The following is a 25,430-nucleotide window of genomic DNA, read 5'->3' as shown; positions in this document are numbered from 1 at the left end:
TTGTTAAAAGTGCATTTGAATCTATGGTCATTGAAATAATTTTTTTTTTCAATATTATTGTTTCTAAGATGTGTGACTTTTTATAAAAGAATTAAAATTCATAAAGTAAATGTGAAAATTTGAAACTTTACCGACAAGTAGAGACGAATTTCAAAATTAAGGAAAAATTACTTAGTAATTTAACTTAAAATTTAAGTTTTAGTTGAGGATTTTTGTTAGGAAGTAATTAAGGAATTATAATATTAAAGGTGTATGTGAACTTTTAATCTTAATTTTACCATTAAAGGCCTTCTAATTTTAAAAAAGTGTTTATATTTCAAAGCTTTATGTCTAAAAAGTATTTAAATAAAGAATCCAAAGTTAACATCTTTTAAATCATTTAAGTTAGCTTATTTGAATATCGTTAAAATTTTGTAAAATAAATTTATTTTTTTTAAACTTTTATAAATATAAAAATTATTTACTGTGCATGTAATAAAGCTATAAAGTTAGTAATTTTTTAAATATTTCAGATATGTCCTTCTATTTTTACTGTCGTTGACAATCGTCTTTCTTCTTTTTCTCTTCTTTTTTCTTTCTTTGCTGCATCGTCTTTCTTCTTTTCCTTTTCCTTTCTTGTTTAGGTTGTTTAGATTTGGGGTAACCTTAATAACTAGAAAAAATCTTTAAAAAAAATCATTACAAAAGAATTTAAAAAATTCGTTTAACCAAATATAAATCGTGTACCAAAAATCTTGAAAAAAAAATAAACGATGATCTAAACAAATCTAAATGATCGTGTATCAAAAGAATCTTAAAAAAAAATCTTTTAGGAAAATTTAAAGTGTACCAAATTTTTTATAAACAATTGTGTAACTAAATTATACGATCGTGTAACTAAAATGATAGAATTGAAAAAAAATCGTTACAAATCTAAACGAACAAATCTAAACGATCGTGTACCAAACATGTTATGTGCGTTGTTGACGGGACATTTTTTGTATTTTTCATTGTGGACATGTGAATTTTTTTCGTTTTAGAATTGTTTTATACCGTTGTAAAAATATTTTGCCGCTTTGTTATATTTTTTAAAACACCCCATTTTTTTCCGTAAAAAGATAAACTTGTAGTCAAACCTTAATATTTTACTTTTTAAATATCTAGTCATTAGATATTTTTACAATTGTAAGATGGAAGGTCGTCAAACATCTAATCTTAAAGTTATCGTTTGTATTATACTAATTGAGTTATTTTCATTTTAACAAGTCGTTAAATAAAACCAAAACAAAGATTGCAAGGTTTTTGGTATATTTAATTATAAATTTTCTGCTTTGATTGGGTTTGTAATAATTAAATGTAGAATGTTATTTTTATTCTTAAGAAATAACTTTTTTTTTTTTTTTTTTTTATCCAAGTTCATACCATTTTCCTAACTATTGACGACATAAATCCAAGGTAGTTCTTGTCGGAGTTGACATTAGAGGTGGTCGTTTGGGATTGACCACTAAATATGATTTTTGATAATCTCCACTGTATTAAAAGAGGCTATGTAGGTAGTAGGAAAATATTTTATTTACTCATTTTACCCCTATATTTTCATAAATTTCCATATTACCTTGCATCGAGTGGTCATAACTTTTTGAATCAAATCTTAAGAGTAACTTAGTGCATTTGATGTTGATGGGATATCATTCTTTGAGATATGATGCATATGTTCAGGATAGAAATGTGTTACATTAGTACGTTAATTCTCTCAATGTCTCTATTTGAGGTGAAGGTATAAAAGAAAAACAAAATAAATACATACATTTATATTTTGAAAAAATAATTAAAAATTAAAAGATTTAATTGAATGAAAGTAATAATTAATACGGGAAACAAAATGCATCCTTTTGAGTTTGTAAAACATTATAATAAAATTTGTTACATTATGTATATGACAATAGTGAAATATCAACATATTAATTCAATAATTCAATTACTAGAACACTTTTCCTCTCTTTAAACTACATGAAAAAGAATAACTGATACTATAAATTTCACGTGCAATGCACGCGTTCTTGACTAGTTGTCATTAAATATGGCTTCGAGTAAGAACAATAAATGAGACAATATATATATACATACATATATGTATATATTACATATATGTATATATAGGAGAAATTTGAGTGTAATATTTAATTTGAACTGCATGTGAACTATATAAATGTCAATTGAGTTAAACTCTGATTAACCTACCGAATACTAAATTAAAGTGAGTAAATGGTTTTTGTTATTAACAAAAATACCACTAAAGTAATTCATTAATTAAATGATTTCTTCTTCTTCTTTTTTTTTACTAAAACTCAACTACCCATTAATATATATACCCTACAATTTATGTCTATGGATTTAATAATTTGATCTTAAGATTAGCCATTCCATAATATGAAAAGTACATATGTAGTTTTAGACTTGATTTTTAGGAGTATTGACCAATAATAATTTTATTTGTGTAATGAATATAAAAGCCAACTAAGGAAAGGAAAATTCATGGAAACTTGTTGTACTTATGATATCAATTGGCTACAGAAAAAACTATATAATATATATGATATTATCAATATACTATGCTTATATAAGTATCCTACTTGATTTTTGCTAGCTAATCAAAATTGAACCAAATCCATGAAAGTTTTCGATCCTAAAATGAATCGACTAATATATATATCAAACAGATTTAAGTGGTTTTGTAGCCTTTTTTTTTTTTTCAATTAATTTTACATTAAAGTAGAATTTTATTGGAAATATGTCTAATACAAACAAGATTTTATATCGCGATATTGGTTAGATTAGTGAAAGCTTATATTGAAAATATCATTTCATACTATTGTAAAAATAAGTAGACGTGTTTAGTTTTAGATCATGCATATTAAAAAGTTATCCAATGTTAAAGAAGTTTTTATATTGTCTCGTATAATTTATTAAGTCGATATAATTAGTAGTTTTAGATGTTAATTAGTATAAGTTCTATAGTTTGGAGTACAAATTGATAAAGAAAAGTAGTGATTTTAATGAAAATTTTGGCCTCTTGTGTGAAAATTTCTTTCTGCTTTTTAGCATTTCTTTTCTTCTAGATTTTGAATTTCATAAATTAATGTTTTGGATAAAAAAGAAAAAGTGAAACATTTGGTTAAACCACTTTTCTGAATAACTTTCTGACTTTTTCTTTCAAAGTCATTCTTTTTATATATAAAAATACAATCACTCGTTTTTTTTTTCTTTTACAAATTAAATTTATCACATGTTGTGTCCATTTATATTACTTTCGTCTTTATACTTTTGAATTAAACAAATTTTCAAGATGTGTTTGAGAAATTAATTTATTTAAATACTCACTCAATTTGTATTATTATTTTTGAAAAACCCTTAAATATAAACTATTTATTAATTAATTTATAAATTTTCTTTATGTTAAATTTTTGTTTGGTTAATGTTTTGGAATACATATAAAATATACCACATATTAAATACTACACTTTCTTTTTGAATTTAACAAAAATAATTGATCTATTGTATGAAACAATATATATTTCTATTGTTTATATCCTTTTAATATAATATGTTGGCACATCTCGAAATAGTTATCAACCTCTTGTTGTTCTTTTGATACGAGGATTTTTATCGTTTGATCTAAAGATATAAGGAAGCAATCTGTTTGTCTTTACCTCTCAATATATATATATATATGAATCAAAATATTGATACACTAAAAACATAAAAAGAAAATTTTTTTTTTTCAGAATTTGCATGGTTTTGAATCTTTTGATTGCTTAATCTAAAAGTAGTTGAAAACTAACAAAAACTTAACCCAATCGATACAGTATGCATACGAGGATAAAAAAATCACAAGTTCAAATCTAAATAAAAATACATCAACGTGGGAGATATTTTTTAAATCTATCATTAAAAATTCAATAACTAAGATAATGAATTTTAATTTTAAACCAACGACCTTTAAAAACATTATATATATAAAAAAAAACTAACGTGAGTTTAACTTAACTGATATTTGTATGTTCCCGAGAACAAGAGATCCTAGGTTCAAATCGCCCACCCCATGTTAGTACTTTAGAAAAATACTTTTTCAAAAGAAAATTACTTTCTACTCCTAGAAAAATATAATTGAAATGTAGAAGTTTAGTGTAAATATATATACAGAGTAAAGATTGGTGTAGCCGCAAGTCCAACCAGCCACGTCAGTCGGTGAAAGAACCGTGTCAGCCAAAAAGTGTAAATGCTCACCTGGCGTTAGAGTTCACGTGTCAAAATATTATAGGTAAGCGACGAAAAACATGTGGAGTTCGAGGAAGTTGCCTTCTTTAAGTTGGACAGTGGACACCCACTTCCTTTGGATTTTATTCTTTTATCTAAGTTTTGTATTACAAATGCCAATATATATACATATATCAACATGTACATATGCATTAAAATATGATGTGTTTCTCAATAATAATTTGTTTTTTTTTTCTTGGCTTTATGGGGGACTTGCATTTTGTGGAAGTCTAGGATTAAATTATTTATTCTCAATAATAACTATTGAAGTGAAATTAAATTATGTGAAATAAATCCTAATCATACACTCAAAACTTTTAAAAGTAATTGGCGTAAAAGTAGAAGTAATAGATAAAAAGTCAAAATTCAATTCTCAAAACTTATTAGTAATAGTTCATATTCTCAAAGTTTACCAATAGATTTTACTATTAGAACTAAATGCTATCGTTCAAGGAAGAGGAAGGACTCAACTGTCTGACAATTTGGGAAAAATTCAAACCAATAATTTCTTTAAAAAAATTAGAGGAATAAAATCGAAGACCATGCATGAGGTTTAGTAAAAAAAAAGAAGAAGACTACATTTAGAATCAATTTCCATATTTGCAACTTTCCAAAAAACTTTCAGAATAAATCAAAAACTGATTAGACAAGAAATAGATACAAAAATGGAAGAGTTTGATAATTTAAGCTAATAAGAAATTCTTAGGTCCAATTTGGAAAGGAGATAATGGGCCAGGAATCCAGTGTAGTGGCCCTCATGGGCGGCTATGAAGATCTAGTCTTCTTCCTAAAACTCGTGGCTTCATACTAAGCTCATCAAAGGCCATCATCCATTGGTTTTACAAAAACCTCAATAATCATCATCCCCTTCAGTTTCTTTATCTTGTTTTGTCTTCATCATTCAAATTAATTTTACCAATACTTTTCTTGTGTAGTTAAACTATGCTTAATTTGATTGGATTAATATAGTTTTAATACCTAAATCTATTGCCTGTTTGAATATTACTCGGTAAATATAGACATAATTGTAACACCCTGTTGGAATCCGAATTTAGCACTTGGTTGCTCCCGACATTCTCATCCTTGTTTGTCTCGAATCCTCTCGACTTGCTTCTTCCTCTCACATGCTTTCTAGGAGGTCAATTAACATATAATTACTCCAAACTAAACAAGGTTTACTTTCAACTTCTTAAGATTGAGCCACAAATAAAGAACACACACCTTGTTGGTAGAGGACTTAGAGATAGCTATCAATTCGTTTAAGCCTTTGTTAACTAACCTTCATATTTTTAGGATCTCTTTCATTTGGATGCGATCTTGGTTTATTCACTTATCCCAAAACTAGGCATTACATCAGTTATCATCCCAAAGTAAAAAGAACATGAAAAAAAGTTAGATTGCCTATAAAAGGAATAAATAAATCTATTTTCTTTTAAAATATTCCTACGCATACACTTTATTTCTTATCATCCAAGTGATAATCTAGATATGATTTATGTATGATAGATTACATTTTGAATTACTTGAAACAAGAATTTTTTCCACAACCAGGAGTAAGAATGAAGTATAATGTACGTTAGAAGGGCTAAAACTAAAACTAATGGACAAAAATGCAAGGATACACTCACAAGCCCCAGCAGACATAATAAAGCAATTGAAATTTCCTTCTTTTGCAATTACTGATTGATAGTCTGATAATTTGATATTCTTCTAATAACAGAATATAATTTGGCAATAAATGAGGGAACCCATACCTGAACGCAATTCCCGAAGCAAGAACATTGAATCCATCTGAAAATTTAGAGCCTGATTAAAGCGGAAAGATAGTGATAAAGAAGAGAAAATGCACTCACAGTATGCTTTGAGTTGCATCGAATTGCTTGACTCACAACAAAGAGGTCATATGCATAATAGTTGGGCACCACGTCAAACAAGCAATTCTCAGAAAATGATATTATAATATAGTGATTTTGAATATGATATAACCGAAGTAATTTTGAATATGTTTCAACTAGCAGGTCGGTGCAACTACAAGAATATCTCTTTCACTACAAGCACCTGTGAAAAATAATAGTGTTTTTAGTAAGTTGAGTAATATGTTAAAGAAAATTACTGCTTTACAAGTGTGTTTAATACAGCATCTTTCAAAGGTGTTCTTTCTATTTTTTTAGGAACACTTCAAAGATGAATGACTAGAAAGTGATTTTAAGTGATTGTCTGAAAATCTCCAAAATATATTGATAGAAAACAAAGCATATTAATAATTAATGGGCATACTTTGGAATGTAGTACAACCAACCAAATATGAAAGAGGCAAAGAGAAACGTGGGTTGGGCCAGAAATGAAGTCATTTATTATCATCTCCAAAAATGAAGTCACCAGTTCTCAAAGCCAGTGGGCCAAACGTGGGTTGGGCTAAAAGTGCCCACTCAAGCCAAGTCAACCAACTAGCCAAACATCTATTTAAAGTATGTTTTAAATACATAGAAAGTTATAAAAACATTTTTATCAAACATGTTGTAAGAGAGAGTGCTTAAACTAGAATGTACATAGGCTTACAGTTTACAAATAAGAGCAACGTGTGTGTGTATATGTATTGATATCGTTCAAAAGCAAATGTGTTAGTATTTTAGTCGTAAAAGAGACATGATACAGCTCACGAGTTAAATTCCTATCACTTAGAAGTTGGGAATTGGGGGTAGGTGAGCATACTTATGGTACGTTACAATGTTGTTAGTCCTACTTATTACATAACCAAATGCACATATGGTAGACAAATTGAGACTAGAGATACTTATACCTTAATAAAATCCAAAGTCAAACATGTGCTAGACCAATTTAAGCTTTTCACTTTCAAACTACATAGATTCAAGGGTTAACACTCATGAACTAAATGCTTACTATCTAAAGTTAGTGATGATATATCATAGCAATAAGGATATAAAAGGATCTTATTCTTTTAACCAGAGAGAGAACATGAGATTTAAAGTTGAAAAAAGGTACCTCCTTGTTGTCATTGATGGTAATGCTGCAACACCAATATGATGGGAGGGGCCAGAAGGAAGCATGGAGGGCAAATCAGGAATCCAGTAAGTGAGCATGACATATCCTGCTTCAGCATGATGATAGTTGAACCCTTCCTGAAAATTACAACACTAGAATATCTCATAATGGCCATGGAAGGTCATATTGGCAATCTGATGCCATTTCTTTTACAGCGAATGACGTGAAATCAATATATCAGTTAATATCTCACATTAATAGCCACAGAAACTAGTGCAGCCTGCTCTGTATCTAATTTTGAGCCACATCCCTTTTCTCCACTGCATGGGGAAAAACTTGTTTAAGGACACTATGGTATTAAAAGAAAAAGAAACTCTACTTTTTTTTTTCATACCTCGAGTCTCGATTGGAAGAGAGATGCTTGGAGGGTAGGCTCTCTGAATTAATGATGATCCCTTCATATTCATCATTCCAGTGATCTAATAGTTCCATGGCCATGTTTGGTGTAGAAATGTCGGAGACAAAACATCAAGTGCTGCTCTTTTGAGTCCAATTTTACCATTGATGGGAATGAGTTTTTCTAGTACTCGAAGTTTCTGGTGGACCATCCGTGTTCAAGACACCTAGATTATGGGAAAGGCACATTAAAGAATTGTTAATTAATTTATATTCTTTAAGACTTCAAAGAATGAAGGAATGATTAGATTGGAAGTTGAAAACCAAACCCACCATAAAAGGAGAACAGAGAATATAAGAAATAAAAAGTCACAAGATAGAGAAAATCCTTTTAGAAAATGTCAATAGCACTACAATTTCAAGTGATCTTTGAATGTTGGGAGGACAAGAAAAAACTACCTTTTGGCCACCTCTAGAAACCTGACGGCCTTCTTGACAAAGGAAAGCGCATTGTTCTTCCTCTTGAAGAAACCAGACAATAGGATGAACCCCACCATGGGAATTGACTGTAAAATTGCAGATAACTTCTTTTCATTCCATATGTATAAATATGTTCAGACATGGTGGAATATTCAAATGGGTGATGATGCAGAAGCAAAAACATAAAAGGGAATATGAATATAAGAAAGAATAGCATCGGCAGAGGAACCAGTACGTCCCTGAAAAATGATTCAGACATTTTATCAAACATCCGATGGGCAAAAAGGAAGCAGCCGTTTGTAAGTACCAAGCTCCCCACTACAAGCACTTATCGACGTTCTCTATAAGATAACGAATGAGAATATGCTGCATATTATTAAGCATGTCGTGGGTTTACCTGGCATTTTCATCAGAAGAATATGGAATAATTTGGCTGGGTTTGTGCTGCAATTTTTGGTGGCTTGTGGGAAAATATTCTTATGCTCTGCCATGCCCTTCTTCAAGTCTGATCACACCGCCATGACGATGGCAAGCACTGAGATTTGAAAGCTAGATTAAAGACAATCTCGTGATCTTTGGCTTGCAATTCAATCAGGCCCCATGAGAATTTTAAGCTGCACCATACTCTTCTTTCTTAATACATCCGGACGTTGTTGAAGAGTCGGAATATAATCACGATTATAAGTACATTTACAATCCATGTTAAATCGACAGCAAAACAAAAAATAATATCGTAAAAGATAAAACTGACAGAAAATAAAATTTTATTTGAGAACTTTCGATACAAATTGAGTTTGAAAAATGCTCCATCCAAACATAAAGTCTAATGAGTTTACAAAGAAAACATGAAATAAACTGACGTAGATGAAAAGAATCATTCGACCTAAGAATAAGATTAAGAAATATTTAAAATAATTACATGTCATATCATCTTTTTTTTTTCTTTTCTTTAGAATTTTTTCGAAGATATAATTTTCTCTCATTTTTTTAATTTATCTATACGAACAATAATCATAACTATATTAATGTATTTCTTCAAATAGAGAAAAATATAAATTTTGTAAATTTTTTTTTAAATAAAACTCGTTCTTGAAAAATTAAAGGTAAAAGTCTAGTTATATATATATATATATATATATATATATATATAAATAAATAAAGTATCTCTTATAATCGTAGAATTAAGACACGTAGATGTTTTTATATAAAACTAAGATATTATTCTCGTTTTTTTCGACCACACTTAAATTTCTTTTTCTTTTTAAAACATGTTTCATCGTTAGAATCTGAATAATGCTACAAATTGAATGTAAATATAGAACATAAAGTGAATTATTCCTAACATATGTATTAGTTTAAAAGTTGGAGAATTTCTCAAAAACACGATTAATATATATATATATATATATATATATATATATATATATATATATCACAAATTAAATTAAATTAAAGAACCATAGGGAAATAATTATATTATTCTCGGAATATTTTATCCAATGGCAGAGAGCTTAGAATATCAAATTCTTGTTATTTTATTTATTTATATATATATATATATATATATATATATATATATATATATATACATCTATCTTTGGCATAAATATTTGTTAAGTCCATATACAAAGTTTGAAATTAAATAACATATCAATTATATATGGAAGCTATAAGGTTCATAAATAAAATAATGGGTCTAGTAGTATATTAATTGATATATAGTTAATGTCACATGGATAGAATCATTATAAAGATCTTAAATTAATATATAACGATGTGATATATGACATTTTGTGTGTGTGATATATAATTAATTCATTTTGGGTCTTTTTCTATTTCGTAGTTAAAGCCACAAAAGTAGAACAAACTGAATTTTATTAAATATGCAACTATCTTTACCGTTAAATCTAAGTTAGAAATTTGAACTACGTAATATATTTATCACTTACTATGTTTTGGTTTTTAAATCTAAATTATTATCGAGATTTTGTGTTGAGTAGTCTTGTTGAAAATGCATTCAAAAATTAGGATTCGTTTGATAATTATTTTATTTTTTATTTTTTTTTAAAATAAAAGTATAGCATTCCTTTTATCTCAAGAGTTTTTTTTTTTTTTATTTTGTTATCTAATTTCTATATCGATTTTTCAAAAATTAGACCAAGTTTTATTTTTTCTTCATTCTCTCCTACATTTCTTTAGGGTGTGTGGGCAAAGAAATCGAAATCTAACCTCAAAGTTGTGAGCTTTATACAAGTTGTGCAATGCTCGTGTTTTTTTCTTCTTCTTGTAAAGCCATCGATTTAACCACGTGGAAATGAAAAATCAAACATTTAACTTAGAAGTTGATAATATACGAGGACTAGGTAGATTGGGTTATGTTTATTTTAGCATATAAGTTTCATTTCCACTACTTCTTTCTCTTTCATGTTTTGAACTAAATATTAATATTATTAGATTAATAGTAATTATAATATTATTATTTTTATAAGAATTTATGTGAGAATACGACATCTTTAAAATGATTTAGGTAAGAGATGTGACAATTTTATCACGTGAAAAGTTTAATTAGACTTAGAGTCTAGAAGATAAAAGATAGTACTGGATTGTACACTTTGATTTTAGAAGGCTTACTTGAATTAATCGATATTATATTCGAATGAGAATGATCCTAAAGATATGAAAGTATGGTTAAAAAATATTTAAAAATAATCTAAAATTATACACAAATAAGATGTACTTTTATATTCTATGACAACCTAGTTCGTTAAAATTCTAAAGTTAAACTGGGGAGGGGGAATTTGAACCAAGGACTTGAATTTAATCAATATCATGTTCAAATACTTAAAACCTTTTTTTTTTTTTGCACAATCGATTTGTGCAGATAGGGAGGAGATCTGAACCAAGAACCTCTTTAGTCTTGATACATTCGGATTTCAATTGAGCTAAACTTTGTTTGGCTAAGTGTATTTAATTTTAATCAATCTTATGTTTAATGATTTTGAGTGACCAACTCCAATGTGCAAAGAGTGTGAGAAACGAGTAATTTTGTGAGTGAGAGAAAGGGAGAAAGAGAGAGACACAAGAGGGTCGCACGATGATCCGAGGGAGAGAGACCAAGAGATATAAAGAGAATATAGTGATTTGTGAGTAAGAAAAAGGAAAGAGAGCAAGACAAAAGCATATCTTTGTAACTTCACCCAAATTTGACGTCAACAAATGTGCATTCAATATTTTTTTAAAAAAAAAACTAAATTATTTTGACACTTCTTCTCCGATTTCTAAGTCATTTATCTAGCAAACTCGTGAAATATAAAACCGTTACAAACATTAAGACAAGTATTCAAAATTTACTCGTGAATATATTTATAAATACAAATATATATATTTGTCCAATAATATTAGAATAATTTTATTATAAAATGAAGTTTCCAAAAAACCAACCTATATATTTATTACAAACAATGGCAGAATATTATGAATTTATCCTTCCAACATCCAAAGACAACCATTTAAATGTTACAAATTAACTCTGACCAATAATATTGCACTATTAATCAAAGAACAAATAGCCCATCTCTTAAATTAATTTACAAACCAATTATTTTTATTTTTAATTGATCTTTTTATTTTTTTTTAAAAAAATAGAGTACTATTAAAATCAAGTTGAATACTTTCTTAAATAAACATTAAATGTAATTTGAGTGTTGAAGTTAACATGTCTATAAATTATATATATAAAACAAAAAGTATAAATTTATTTTATAAGAGAAACTATAATCTAAGAAAATGAAGTAATTAATTAAACCTAAAATTATAGTTTGTAATTAAAACCTTTTGTTTCAAATATATTATCTCACAACTAATGAAAAAAAAAGATATATATTTAAATACTTAAAATAATAATACCTATAGAGTTTTATTTTCATTTCATTAATTAATAAACCAAGATTGAAATATTTTGTTACTAATAATCTTCATTCCTTTTCATTTCCTATCATTCCAACTAATATCAAAACAATTTTCTAATTTATACTCTCTTTTTCATTCATAAACTTTCTTTTTTTGAACCCTAACACAACTATGAAGGCATTACTTTACCTCTTTAAAGAATGAAAAAAATTAAAACTTTTTACTCAAAGAAAAAAAATTATCCAACTAACACAAAGTATAAATATCCTATGTATTGTTTTATTTGCTAAATATAAGCAAAATATTAATGTGAGTATAATTTAACTAAATATGAATAATGTCACATAAATTTTAAAATTTAGTGAAAGGTGAACTAGAAAAAGGATTATTGATACAAAGCTAGTGTATATGCGTAAATTAGTAGAAATGAGTTATGAAGGTTATAATATCATCATTGATTTTTAATATAAATGTTTCGAAATTATTATTAGAGTAGAAAATTCGTTAAATTATCGAGAACTTGAAACGATATTACAATAATAAAAAAGAAAAAAGAAAAAATGAAGACAAAGTGATTGTAGGATAGAAAGTTGTGTAGTCGTAGGTTGGGGACGAGAAAAACTTTGGTTGGATTTTATTTTGACAACAACAATAATTATTAATTAATAGGTAGAGGGGAACGACATTTTCATTAATGTTAAAAAAAAAATTCAATCTAGTGGGAGGCAACATTTTCGTCCCACCTAAGTTGTCAAATCTCAAATTTTGACTTTGTTCCTCATCAAACTTTGTTTCCCTTTAATTCATTTATGTATATACTTTATAACATAAATACACACCACCATTGTTACCAAACCCAACAAGTTTAGGAAATTAAAAAAAAAAAAAAAAAGCATATAGAGAGGTCGACATATAGATAAACAGTGTGTTAGCTATATATGTTATTCACGAGACAGAAGTGAGAATGATATTATTAGAAAAAATGTTTAATCTTCAAGAGTACAAACAACACACACCACTGGATTAGAAAGTTTATATATTATACCTTTTTGAATAGGTTTTGAGGGTGTTGCCCTGAAACGATATAAGAGAGCTTAGTTGTGTTCGTAGCATCAGATAACAAATTCAAAATATTCCAAACAATTTTCAAATTTGAATGTAAACCGAAAGAAGAAGCAAAATTCCAGCACTTCATCGTAAACCTTTTTTGAAATTAGTTCCATATCTATAGCCATCTGATCTCCTTATAAGTTATTCAAAAAAGTATTTGCAAATAACAATACTTTACTTTTTACCAATAATAGATCGTGGTAGATGTATTGTTAATTAACTTATACCGCGATAAATCGAGATAGTAGTCTATCGCGATTTGTCGTTGATAAACAGTGATATTTCGTTATATTTATAGATATTTTCATCAGTTTTGTCATTTAAACCAATTTTCCTAACTATTGATAATTTGTCCTTTTTTTTAAAATGAAAATGATCACTATTACCATTACAATTACTTTCTCAAAGTTAGATAAAAATCAAAAGATATCCATGAATACTAATTTAAGATTTATTGAAATTACTCGAACGTAATTTGAAACAAGACTCAACGTATAACACAGAAAATGATATTTTAATTAGTAAAATTCACATTTAAAAGTTTATTCACAAAATTGGATTAAAAAAAAGAAGAAGACAAAAGAGGGAATATAATAACCCCACACTCAAAAGAAAATGTTATAAGTTATATAACAACATCAAGGTGTTTATAAATGATTTATATAGTTATATATATATACATATCATAAGATCTAATGTGACAAAAAGCCTCTTTACAAAAAAAAAAAAAGCATAAAAATTAAATTGAGTCGTTGGCTTGCTTTGCATCTCCAAATTAAACCAAAAAGAAAAAAGGAAAAGAAGAAGAAAGAAGAAGAAGAAGAAGAAGAAGAAGAAGAAGAAGAAGAACATTGCAAAATTCTCCCACAAAATTTTATTTGTAATAAAATGAATACCTTTTCTTTTCTCTCTTTCAAGAAAGAAAAAGAAAAATTAAATCCTTTTCTTTTAGTAAATGATTCTAAAAAAAAAAATAATAATAATAATAAAAACAATTTGGTATTTTATAGTAGTTGTCATAATTTTTAGTTAAACAAAAAAATGGAGTTATAAAAAATTTATTAAAAGTAAAAATAGGATTAAAATTGAATAAATTAAATTTCATAGTTAATCCGAACAATACGATATTTTAATCTAATTATTTTTTTTATTGATATATAACAACTACATTATTATAAATTGTGAAGCGTAGAAATTGGGACTAGTCATCAATCAAATTAAATATATACAAAATCACTAATTGACTATAGATATATATAGTATCTTTGATGTATCAATCAAATTTCAATTCGTCTAAAGTATCGATTCATTGAACCTAGTTATATCTCATTAGGTATGGAAAAATCCTTGTTTTGTCACGAGCAATTACAAGAGATAACAATTGTGTATAGTAATATTTTCAAAGAGTCGCAAATATAATAAGATCTATCAGTGATAAACTCTAGATAACAGCTAAATCTACACTTATTTATGCTCGGATTTTATTTAGAAGTAGCCCTAGGTAGTGTTCCTTTTAAAATTTAAAACTCAAAGAAGAATATATATATATATATATATATATATATATATATATATATATATATATATATATATATATATATATATATATATATATATATGATTGAATGAATTAAGATGAAGTTTGAAAGATTGATTTTAGAATAGGGGAATTGGGGAAAGGGGAGAGAGAGGTTGGTGGAAAGTGGAGCCTTCTCAATCCCATCATTTGGTTCCTATATTGTTTGAATGACAATGTGAGAAACAAAACGTGAAGCCTAGCCATCATCTTATCATTTTTACTTTTCTTTCTTTCTTTCTTTAATTTTAATTTCTTTCTATACACAAATAAGATCTCTTACAAATGGCCCCACTTAATTACTCTAATCCATTTGAAAAAGGAAAAACAAAACAACTAATTATTCTAAATTTTATTAAAAAAAAAATTAGTGTTGAAACACATGTACTTTTGGGTACTAATCTTTTAAGTAAATGTTCATTTTCTATGTTTCATAATTTGAAATGATGAGGGTAGATGTTATTGTAAAAAAAATTAGGTTAAAATACCATTTTCGTTTCTCGATTTTCAAGCTTATTCAATTTCGATAAATAGGTATATATTGTATTTCCTTGTATGAAGTGAAGTTTGAAACTACATCTAAGATTTATCGAAAGTACAATGACTTTAAATTCCTTACATAATTAAATTGACATACACGTTGTTAAAACGAAAATCGTTCAACTAGCATAGTACTTGTACTATAAACTTCGACATAATGGAGACGAATTAACCGTTACAAAGAAAAGTACGAAGACTAATTAAATGGGTACGTATGCAAAAGTTGGGAAGACAAAAATGTTTGTTTGTTTTTAACCTAATAGGAAGGCTAAAATTATGCAAAACCTAATTAAGTAAAAAGGGAGTTTGGAGGATATGTGTGTGTGCGTGCTTCTGGTCCAAGTTTCCATAGGTGCTTTTTAGGGTTTTTAATCAGCTGTAATTAGAGAGAAGGGGTACTTTGGTGGTGGTCCATTTCTAAGAGTTTGTAATGTACTATTTGCCATCCTCTCCTCATTTCCCTTTCTTATGAAGCAACCTATCTTCTTCATCATTCATGTCCAGCTCAAACCCCATCAAAACATATCCACTTCTCTCACTTCTCTTAAATAATTCACACAACTCTCTTCAATACAATAAAAACCCCCCTTATAATTCCCTATATATATATATATATATATATACACACACACACACACATTTCCATTTTAATTATTATTTTCATACATATATACTTTGTATTTCTACATCTTTACTTTACCTTCATTTATACCTCTTAAACAAACAATAAAGCTTTCATTGTTATGATAGAAAATGAAATCGATGATCAAAGAATAAAGAAAAAAGAAATTCAATAGAAATTTATGTGTGGTTCACTTGACATTGTGTTTGGTTAGGTGTGAGAGTGTAATTTTTTTCATGAGAGAGAAAAATCAAATCATATAATATAATACAAATGCGTATGTGTCATAGAGATTAGTGGGTTTATATATAACATCCCTCTAAACCCTAATTAAATTGAAAATCGTAAATAAAATTTAATGTAAGATCTGGTGTTTGGTCATTTGGAGTACTAGATAACATATATTTAATATTTTCTTACATTTTAATTTCTTCAATGTATATAGGTTTTTAGTTACTTAAATTTACACGAGCCTATTTCTGATGGTACTTAAGATCATATGTACACATTCATAGGTTAAAGGTTCAAAATTTTCACGAGTATTCATTGGTGTAAAAAAAAAAAAAAGAAGACATGAGATAAATAGCTTAATTTCTCTCGATGAATGATCTTGTCAATAATGTCAATCAATAATCATCTCAGAAACGGTTCTTGATGTTCAAATCTCTCCAATTACCATTTGTTGGTTTCTTCAAAAGCGAGAAACAATCGTCAAGAAATTATTTGAAATTAAATAGATTTGAAAAGATGTTAATTAAAACTACTACTCTTCATCTCTCGCTCTTAACTTATCTATTTTTAGTCTTAAAATCAACTCCTAATCTTTTGATCAATAACATATCTTAATCGATTGAATTATACTCATATTTAATTACCATAATAATTAATTTGCTTCAATATAATGTATGTCTAATAAATTGTAGTTTAATTCAAACTTTCACAGCACATCATAGTAAAAAGAAAAGAAAAAGAAAAATCTAACCGTTAATATTGTTCAAGAATATATCTCATAATCATTTGAATTGGGTTTGAATAAAAATACTTTGTGTTTTTAAAGTTATATATATTAAAGTTTTCAAACTTTAATTCCAATTTCGTATATTATGCATATGGTATGAGCATATTTTTATTTATTTAACTTTAGCTTAGTTTGAACCATTTTTGCATCTGAGTGTTGGGCAAATAAAACCAACGTCTTGATTCGAATAAAACTTTTATTAAAGTTCTATGTATATTCTCTACTTTAGTCTTAAAAACTACAAATATGATATGTTTAATTTAATGTGTTTTTGTGTACTCTTATACATTTATTTATATAACAATATGGTCTTTATTCAACCGCAGTCTTTGGTTAATCAAAAAGCAACCCAAAGTTGTATACTTTTATATAATAATAATAATAATAATAATAATAATAATAATAATAATAATAATAATAATAATAATAATAATAATAATAATAATAATAATAATATACCTAATTACTAAAAACATATTTTTGTATATTTTAGTATTTTATTAATCAATTCATTAATTAAAGTACAATTTTGTACTGTTCATTGTTAAATTTAGTTATTCGGAATTATTATTTTCGTTGACACATCCATATTACCTTCATCAAACCCTAAATCCAATCGATTTAACTTCCATGCAAGAAAATACACAACGTAAAAATATAATCCATAAGGCCAACTCATAAAAGCTTGGCTTAAGTATCAACCTAATGAAACGGGGATAATGAGGTTGTTAAGGGGTAGATGTTTGTTCACTCTCGGATCTTTGGGCTATTAGATCACCGGTCTTCTCTGGTTATGGTGCTAGTACCATTGCCTTAAATCTCAATGCTTTTTAGGTTTGTTTTAACCAGGGCTTGACCCTATCCCTTTGATCTTTTCTATTATTGTATCATTTGCTTCTCATGTACTTTTTTTCTCTATATTAATGAAACGGGGATGATGAGGGTGTAAAGGGTTGTGTCTACTTAATGGAGATGTGTTCGAGCGCATCTACTAACCCAAGTATCTTTTTCCAAAAAGACCATCAACCTAAAATCAAATGTTCATTTTTTTCATTAATACTCGTAGACGTCACTAAATATTTGAGAAAAATTCAACAAGAAAAACTAATTACAAATATTAATTGCAAAATCGAGTTAACTCAACCGTAGTTTACAATGCATGACCTTAATCTTAAAGGTAGGATGTTTGATCAATCCTTTTATCCCTACAATTAATTATTCTACTTAAACAAACTACAAATATTAATTGTAAAATTTATTGAAAAAGTATACATAACACAACTAAAAGTTCATAAATCAAAATGAAACCAAAATTCATATATATATATAATAATAGCTTTCATGAAATAAAAATACACTGTGTAATTATGTTTCTCCATCTAATAATATATATATATATATATATATATATATATATATATATATATATATATATATTAAAGTCAAAATATGCAAATACAATATCTTAGAAATTGGGTAAAAGAATAAAAGTATACACACCAAAATATATCTAAACCTAATGTAATTAACCTTAATTTATACTAAGGTATATACAAGTAAAGTGTGTATATGTGTATATATATATTAGCAACAGCTGTGAGAAGCTGCCTTCTCTTTCCCTTTTTTTTTTTTTTTTTCTCTTTTGTAGTCAAGGCTCAAACAAAAGGGTATCTAGAGAGAGAGAGAGAGAGAGAGATAGGGAGGAGAGAGAAACTTTATTTTATTTATTCATTTATTTGTTTATTATTTTCCCTTTTTTATAATTAATTTCTTCTTACTTTCTATCTTTTTGTGTCTAAATTTTTTTTTGTTGAAAATTTTGAACATAGAGAAGATAAAGGGTCGGTGGATTTGTATGTTGAATTAACAGCAAAACCCTCCTTTTTCTTTTTTCCCTCATCATCTTCTCTCATTCTTCTTAGTTCTTCCATTTCTTTTCATTTTCGTTTAAATAAATTATAATTTTTTTTTCCTTTTTTCAGTTTCTCTCCTTCTTCTTCATCTTCATCAATTTCTCTTTTTGAAAAAGAACAAAAAACTATATCATAATATATTGATTTAAAACTTAGGAAGAGTTTTGATGTCGTCCTCTTAGGATGATAGGATTTGGAAACCACAGCCAGCTCAAGTAATTGAGATATCATGAGAAATAATAATACTAAGATTGTTAATCCAACCATCATCGGTAGCGGCGGTAGTGGTGGCGGAAGCGGCGGCGGGTCGGATTCGTTATTAGATGCAAAGCTTGAACAACATCAGATGTGTGGATCTAAGCACTGTCCTGGTTGTGGACATAAGCTTGAAGGAAGGCCGGTACTGTTTTTATCTTTTTTCTCTCTCTTTTTTTTTTTTTTTTGGATATTTACTATAAAGGGCTTTAATTTCTATTTAATTACAAAATGGGTTTCTGTTGTTGTTGTTGTTTTTTGTAATTTTTGGCAGGATTGGGTAGGTTTACCAGCAGGAGTGAAATTTGATCCAACAGATCAAGAATTGATAGAACATCTAGAAGCTAAAGTTAAATCAAAAGATATGAAATCTCATCCTTTGATTGATGAATTTATTCCCACAATTGAAGGAGAAGATGGAATTTGTTATACCCATCCTGAGAAACTTCCAGGTTAATTTTTCTCTTTTGATCTTTTAATTATTAATTTTTTTTTTTTCATTATTCAATGTAGTTAGGTTTTCAGGTATATAAAAAGACAGTTTCTTGTTACACCTAAGTCAACCTAACTTTGATTTTAATTTCTTTTTTCCCCTTTTAACAAAACCTCATTTTGTACGACATGTAGTACTGTTTGTGAAACTGTTAATCACATTGTGTGGATTTGAATATGTGTAGGAGTTACTCGAGATGGATTGAGTAGGCATTTCTTTCATAGGCCATCGAAGGCATATACGACGGGGACGAGAAAGCGGAGGAAGATACAAACGGAGTGCGATTTACAAGGTGGGGAGACGCGGTGGCATAAGACGGGAAAGACGAGGCCGGTGATGGCGAATGGGAAGCAAAAAGGGTGTAAGAAAATATTGGTTCTTTATACAAATTTTGGGAAGAATAGGAAGCCAGAAAAGACTAATTGGGTGATGCATCAATATCATTTGGGTCAGCATGAGGAAGAGAAAGAAGGGGAGCTTGTGGTTTCTAAGATATTTTATCAAACACAGCCAAGGCAGTGCAATTGGTCGGAGAGAAGTTTGGCCGCTGCCGAGGGAAATTTCGAGGTTGCAAATTTGAGTCGACGGGAGACGAGTGCTGTGACGACAGGGAGTTGTTCTTCTATGACTCAGGCTGACGACGTGTCTCCGGCCGCCACAACCGGTGTTGGATGTTCAATTTCTAGCTTTAGTTCGATGGATATTCAACATCTCAAATCTGACCATTTTGGGTTTGTCCCATTTCGAACAACGTTTGATGATCAGGTTATTCATTTTCACATCAAAATCACTTGAAAATATGCGTCTACTACTCATTTGAAACTAAATGATTTTGGATTCTTAAAATAGTTACATGCTAGCTGATTAATCAAGTAGAACTTTTTTAAACTGATCAATGAAAATATATATAAACAATGAGGCAAATAATAACATTAGAGACTAACTGTTGATGAAATTTTGTGTTGGTATCACAGGTGGGGATGGAGGAGGGTTCGACAGAAAGGAAAATAGGTTCAAAGGATGGAAGAGGTAGCGGTGAGTTTGAGTTGCGAGACCACCGTCATCAAAGAGCAGCACCTCTAGATCATCATCATCATCAGCTTGTAGTGGCCCACGACGACCATCATCATCATCATTCAGTTGTTAACCATCATCTACCAACCACAACCTTCCACGTCACAAATCCGACTCATCAAATCTCCAGCATCGTCATCTCTCCTCCTCCTCTTCTTCTTCTCGATCACGACTCGTATCATCATCATCATCATCATCACTCTCCGATCATCCTCCAAAATCAACCCTTTCATCAGGTACGCTACACATTTGATTTTGAATACGATCGATACAAGAACGAGGAATATTGAAATAGAATATTTTGCATGTGGGTGTGTGTGTGTTTTTGTTTTTGGTGGGTTTTGTGTACATTTCTCGAGAAAGATTGAATTTTGGAAGGTATTTTCAGTTATATGGGAAAAGGGAGAGAGAAGGGATAAAATGTCATAAATGAAGTTTGTTGTTGAAAACTAAAACCTTTGAAAGTTGGTTCATTTGTTGAATAGCTTTTTCCATTATTAACGTGGAAAGATTAAAAAAGAATAATATATACAAACACTATAAAAGATAAAGGGTGTGGGAATTTCTCTGTGTAGTCAACTTCATCTTTTAAAAGGACATTTCAACCTTACTCATCATCAAATCACTTAATTTTTTTTAATCTATAAATTTTGGATTTAGTTTCCATTTCATCCTTAGAGTTTCTAATTAAATATTATACAATTATTATACCATTTCTTACAATTTAGTTAGTATGTTTCAAAATGTTATAATTTCAATGCTATGTCTATTAATTGATTAAAAATAATTATAATTTAATTAAGTTTTTCTTCTATATTGTTTTCTTTTTATTAAAATTAATATCATAAAACAACACTTCCTTATTATTTCAAAATAATTAATAGACATTAACAATCAATGACTAAACTCAAAACTTAAGGTCTAAACGTATAATATTTTAAAACCTAGATATTATTTATTTATTTATTTATTTATTTATTTATTATTATTATTATTATTATTTGATTTTAGAGTAATTGAGTTTGAGTAAGAGTTGAGAAATGAAGGAAGAGAAGCTTAGGGGTTGGGGGGAGAAAAGGGGCAACAAAAGACATGGAAGTGTCTTATCAAAATAAATAAGGAATTAAGATATAATTAAATAATTAGATTATGTTAAGTATAGTTAATTGAATTAAAAAGAAAAAGAAGAAGAAGAAGAAGAAGAAGAAGAAGAAGAAGAAGAAGAAAGATAATAATGATTAAGATAATGATAAATGTCTGTATTAAAATGGGCAGGAGGAGCAGCAAGAAGAAGGTGAAAGTGAACATCATAAAATGGGAGGAGGAAGGTCAGCATCAGGCTTGGAAGAACTCATCATGGGTTGCACTTCTTCTTCCATCAAACACCAACCTGTGAGTCTCTCTATCTATATACATCATTATTACTTCTACTCTTCCTTTTCTTTTTTACCATTACAATATTAATATATAAATTATCCATATCCATATATATACATACACACACACACATATATCACTTAATTAGTCTCTGTACTTTGGTTTAAAACTTAGATACATATGCATTATCTCGAGTTGTAACTTTACTTTTCTCGAAATATTTTAGTTTAGTCTTTATGTGTGCAAAGAGAATAGAATATTTATCGGTGCATTCTAGTACTATTCTTTTCATTTATTTTTCCTACACTCGATAAATCTTGAATTGGTTGAATAATAATAACGATAAAGTTAAAAAATTTATTTTTCATCCTAGTAAAAGAATCAAAACATTTACAAACTATAGTAAAATATCACTTTTATTACCGATAGATCGCGATAGACTAAAACATGTGTCCATCTGTATGTCATTGTAGAAACATAGAGTAGTTTATCCTAATTTGACATATATAGATTGTGATATATATTTTTGCTATATTTGTAAATTTTTTCATTTAAAATAATTTTTTCTAAAGTTAATAAACAATCTCATGTTAGTTGGGAGTTTTGTTTTGTCTATATACGTTCTAAATATTTGATTTTATAGTTTCTTTACTTTCAAGAAATCTTAATTTTAATCTCCATTGTTTGTTTGGTTATCGTTGTCTTCTTCAAAATCTTTTTTTTTATTTAGTTATAATAAATAATAACTTTGAAAGACCAATTAAATTTAAGATTTTAGGACCGAGATGCCGTAAAATAACTTAATAACAATTTTCATGCAGGAAAAGACATTACATTAATATATCTTTGAAACTAATTTTTTTTTTAGTAAAAATGAAGTAAATTTAAGGATAGAAACTAATTTCAAAATCTATTGATAGTATAATTATAGTATAAATCTCAACATAAGGATGAAAATGAGGATTAAATAGATGACAAACTAATTATTTTGTCTTCTTTTTCTTCTTTTCTTTTCTTTATTGATTACTTTTTGACTCTGAATTCGATGAACCCCACTGGCTTTTTCTTTTTGTTTAATTATTTATAAAACATGCAAAAACCAACAAAGACAAAGGTTGTTTCGAAAGAACCGAAAGAAAAAGAAATGGAATTGTACTTAACTTCTCTTTCTTCTTATATATATATATATATATATATATATATATATATATATATATATATATATATATATATATATATATATATATATATATTAGAATTTATAAGTTTCATTTTCATATCTAATTTTGTTGAATTTCATAGGTTAACCTATCATATTTTAGTTTTTATATTTTAAATTTTTGTTGAATTTTAGTCTATTGTATCTATGAAGAACGTTAAATTTAGCATCTCAAAGTTAAATTTTTTATTGAAATTGGTTAGATAATAATAATAATTTTCGTGCAAAAGTATAATGTAAATATGTTTCGATATTTGTAGGAGTAAGCATTTAAAGAAACAATAATAAACTACTTATAGCGTTTATATATAGACTAGAATCGAATAATTGGAAGTATTATATATGAATTAAAATTGATCCTATAGAAAACAAACTAGTATTTTAATCTTTTTAGTCCTCTTAGTGTTGCATGTTTTTATTTTACGGTACGTTGTTATAGGTTTTTTCTCTTTTTTTTTTTAAGTGAACTTTAGCTTAATGATAATTTGCATGAAGGTGAATCCTTAGCCCAAAAATTGGTTTACTTCAAAACTTTTGTGTTTTATATTGATTGGTTGTGTTAGTAAAACAATAGTATTATGAGAAGTTTATAAGGGGAACGGAAAAAACATATAAACAAATTAAAACGAGTGAGTTTTCCATTGGGTTAAAATTGATGGTTGGAATTATTTTGTGATTTTTTTAGCTCACACAAATTATTTGATGTGTTTATTTTCTCTGTAACACTAAATAATTTTTGTTTGACGAAAGTGTATGTTTTTGGATCAGCAGGAATCATCCATGCCAAGTGGCCGAGAGACAGATCAATGGATGAAGTATTCATCGTATTGGCCCGACCCGAACAACCCAAACCTCCACGGTCATGGATAGTTCGATCAAAAAACCCGACACAAAATTCATCATATATCCCTCATCATTGGTACTTCAAAAAAAAAAACTTTCAAACTTGTTGAATTGAAACCCACGTCAAAGTTCATACTTATATATATACATATATTTCTTCTCGTGGGTCTTTAAAAAATAACCCGACCGAATTGATAAACCACAAATAAACCCATTTCCCTTTTCGGATCCCTGACCGAACCCGATATAAATATCGAACCTTTCACACCAAAAAAAAAAGTGAAAAAGAAAATATAAGGGGATGAAAGGAAATGAAATAAAAGGGAGAGAGAGAGAGGAAAAAAAAAGACCATTCATATAAAATATTTACATAATATTATATATATATATATATATATACACATACACATATATAGGTGAATAGTTGCATGAAATTTGTCACCTTTGTGATGATTACAAAACATCTTTATTGCTATTCATATTCTCTTTATTGGATTATTTTATTTAATTTTTTATTTTCAAAAAGAGAACAACAAAAAAGAGGACATTTGTATAACTTTGGTCATTCTCTAGAGAGTTGAAAGTTGCAAATTTGCATAAACACATTTCTTCATTTTGTTGGTTCATTCTCATGCAACTTCCCCTGCCTTTTTTTCTCCATCATCTATGCCATCAAATAATGTCTTCTATAACTTTATGTCTCCTTTTTCTTTTTGCTGTCTCTTCCTAGATTTGTTGCTTTTTTTTTTTTTTACTAATGTATTGTATAATTGTATTTGAGACCTAAACATTGGGATTAATTCGAACACTTCTTGAAATTGTCTATAGTTTATGTTAGTTGACACGTTTGGAAAGCTGATATTATTAGATACACGTGTTATGTTATTTTATTATAAAACCATAGGATTCGAGCACAATACTCACCGTTTTTTTATAAAGACTATGAGGATATATAAAGTTTAATGTTTATTGAGTTATGCTCATATTGACACATTTGGAGACTGGTGTTATTATATTATAGAAACATGAGATTCTATTAGGAATGATTCATGTAACTTGTTCTCTGAGTTCGTCATTCTTGAACTGATTCTAAGTTTTGTTTTTTTTTCTTTGTTTTTTTTGGACTTAACACTGATATACCATATTAGAGGAATATGGAAGTTATTCGCCAAAACCTAACTGACAAGTAGAAGAATAACTCATTTGTATAAATAGATATATTGTGAAGTCTTTTTATTTATTCAATGTGGGATTTTTTTACATATTTTGAACACGTTTGAACCTTAAGAATGAAGTTTTTTGAATA

At 27.9% G+C, this 25,430-nt stretch overlaps 2 protein-coding genes across 7 annotated transcripts; one reads left to right on the top strand and one right to left on the bottom strand.

The window, feature by feature from the left end:
- Positions 1-3,996: 3,996 nt before the first annotated feature.
- Positions 3,997-9,042, bottom strand: LOC103492277 (nudix hydrolase 8-like). 5 transcript variants are annotated; one of them, XR_007818960.1, is made up of 7 exons: positions 8,573-9,025; positions 8,155-8,261; positions 7,694-7,922; positions 7,553-7,619; positions 7,300-7,436; positions 5,518-6,354; positions 3,997-5,427 (listed from the first exon to the last, which is right to left on the bottom strand). XR_007818960.1 is itself a non-coding variant. In XM_008452579.3 (7 exons), the coding sequence occupies exons 3-7, from the start codon at positions 7,795-7,797 to the stop codon at positions 4,162-4,164; spliced, it is 465 nt and encodes a 154-aa protein (XP_008450801.1). In that variant the 5' UTR covers positions 7,798-7,922; positions 8,155-8,261; positions 8,573-9,025; the 3' UTR covers positions 3,997-4,161. The 5 variants fall into 5 exon arrangements, 3 of the variants coding, with proteins under 3 accessions (XP_008450801.1, XP_008450802.1, XP_050937278.1); XR_538232.3 differs by having other exon boundaries at positions 3,997-4,266; positions 6,051-6,354; positions 8,573-9,023; XM_008452579.3 differs by having other exon boundaries at positions 3,997-4,266; positions 6,051-6,087; positions 7,300-7,451.
- A 9,616-nt stretch (positions 9,043-18,658) lies between these two features.
- On the top strand, positions 18,659-24,285 carry LOC103492276 (NAC domain-containing protein 75-like). 2 transcript variants are annotated; one of them, XM_051081318.1, is made up of 6 exons: positions 18,659-19,263; positions 19,393-19,570; positions 19,796-20,376; positions 20,586-20,921; positions 21,961-22,077; positions 24,050-24,285. In XM_051081318.1, exons 1-6 carry the CDS (start codon positions 19,093-19,095, stop codon positions 24,149-24,151), a joined length of 1,485 nt encoding a protein of 494 aa, XP_050937275.1. In that variant the 5' UTR covers positions 18,659-19,092; the 3' UTR covers positions 24,152-24,285. The 2 variants fall into 2 exon arrangements, with proteins under 2 accessions (XP_050937275.1, XP_050937276.1); XM_051081319.1 differs by having other exon boundaries at positions 18,661-19,263; positions 24,053-24,285.
- The last annotated feature ends 1,145 nt before the right edge of the window (positions 24,286-25,430 follow it).

Source organism: Cucumis melo, chromosome 2 (genome assembly GCF_025177605.1).
Source record: "Cucumis melo cultivar AY chromosome 2, USDA_Cmelo_AY_1.0, whole genome shotgun sequence".
Classification (NCBI taxonomy): Eukaryota; Viridiplantae; Streptophyta; class Magnoliopsida; order Cucurbitales; family Cucurbitaceae; genus Cucumis; species Cucumis melo.
The sequence above is the reverse complement of the archived record's forward strand: the minus strand, read 5'-3'. Positions and strand labels throughout refer to the sequence as shown.

Excerpts from the sequence above, each read along its gene's own strand:
- LOC103492277 (XM_008452579.3), bottom strand. The coding sequence starts at position 7,797 with ATGGCCATGGAACTATTAGATCACTGGAATGATGAATATGAAGGGATC. Across the intron at positions 7,620-7,693 it reads TCTTCCAATCGAGACTCGAG|TGGAGAAAAGGGATGTGGCT; the intron begins GTATGAAAAAAA and ends TTCCCCATGCAG. Across the intron at positions 4,267-6,050 it reads GCTTCGGGAATTGCGTTCAG|GTGAGCATTTACACTTTTTG; the intron begins GTATGGGTTCCC and ends CTCTAACGCCAG.
- LOC103492276 (XM_051081318.1), top strand. The coding sequence starts at position 19,093 with ATGAGAAATAATAATACTAAGATTGTTAATCCAACCATCATCGGTAGC. Across the intron at positions 19,264-19,392 it reads ATAAGCTTGAAGGAAGGCCG|GATTGGGTAGGTTTACCAGC; the intron begins GTACTGTTTTTA and ends AATTTTTGGCAG. Across the intron at positions 20,922-21,960 it reads AAAATCAACCCTTTCATCAG|GAGGAGCAGCAAGAAGAAGG; the intron begins GTACGCTACACA and ends TAAAATGGGCAG.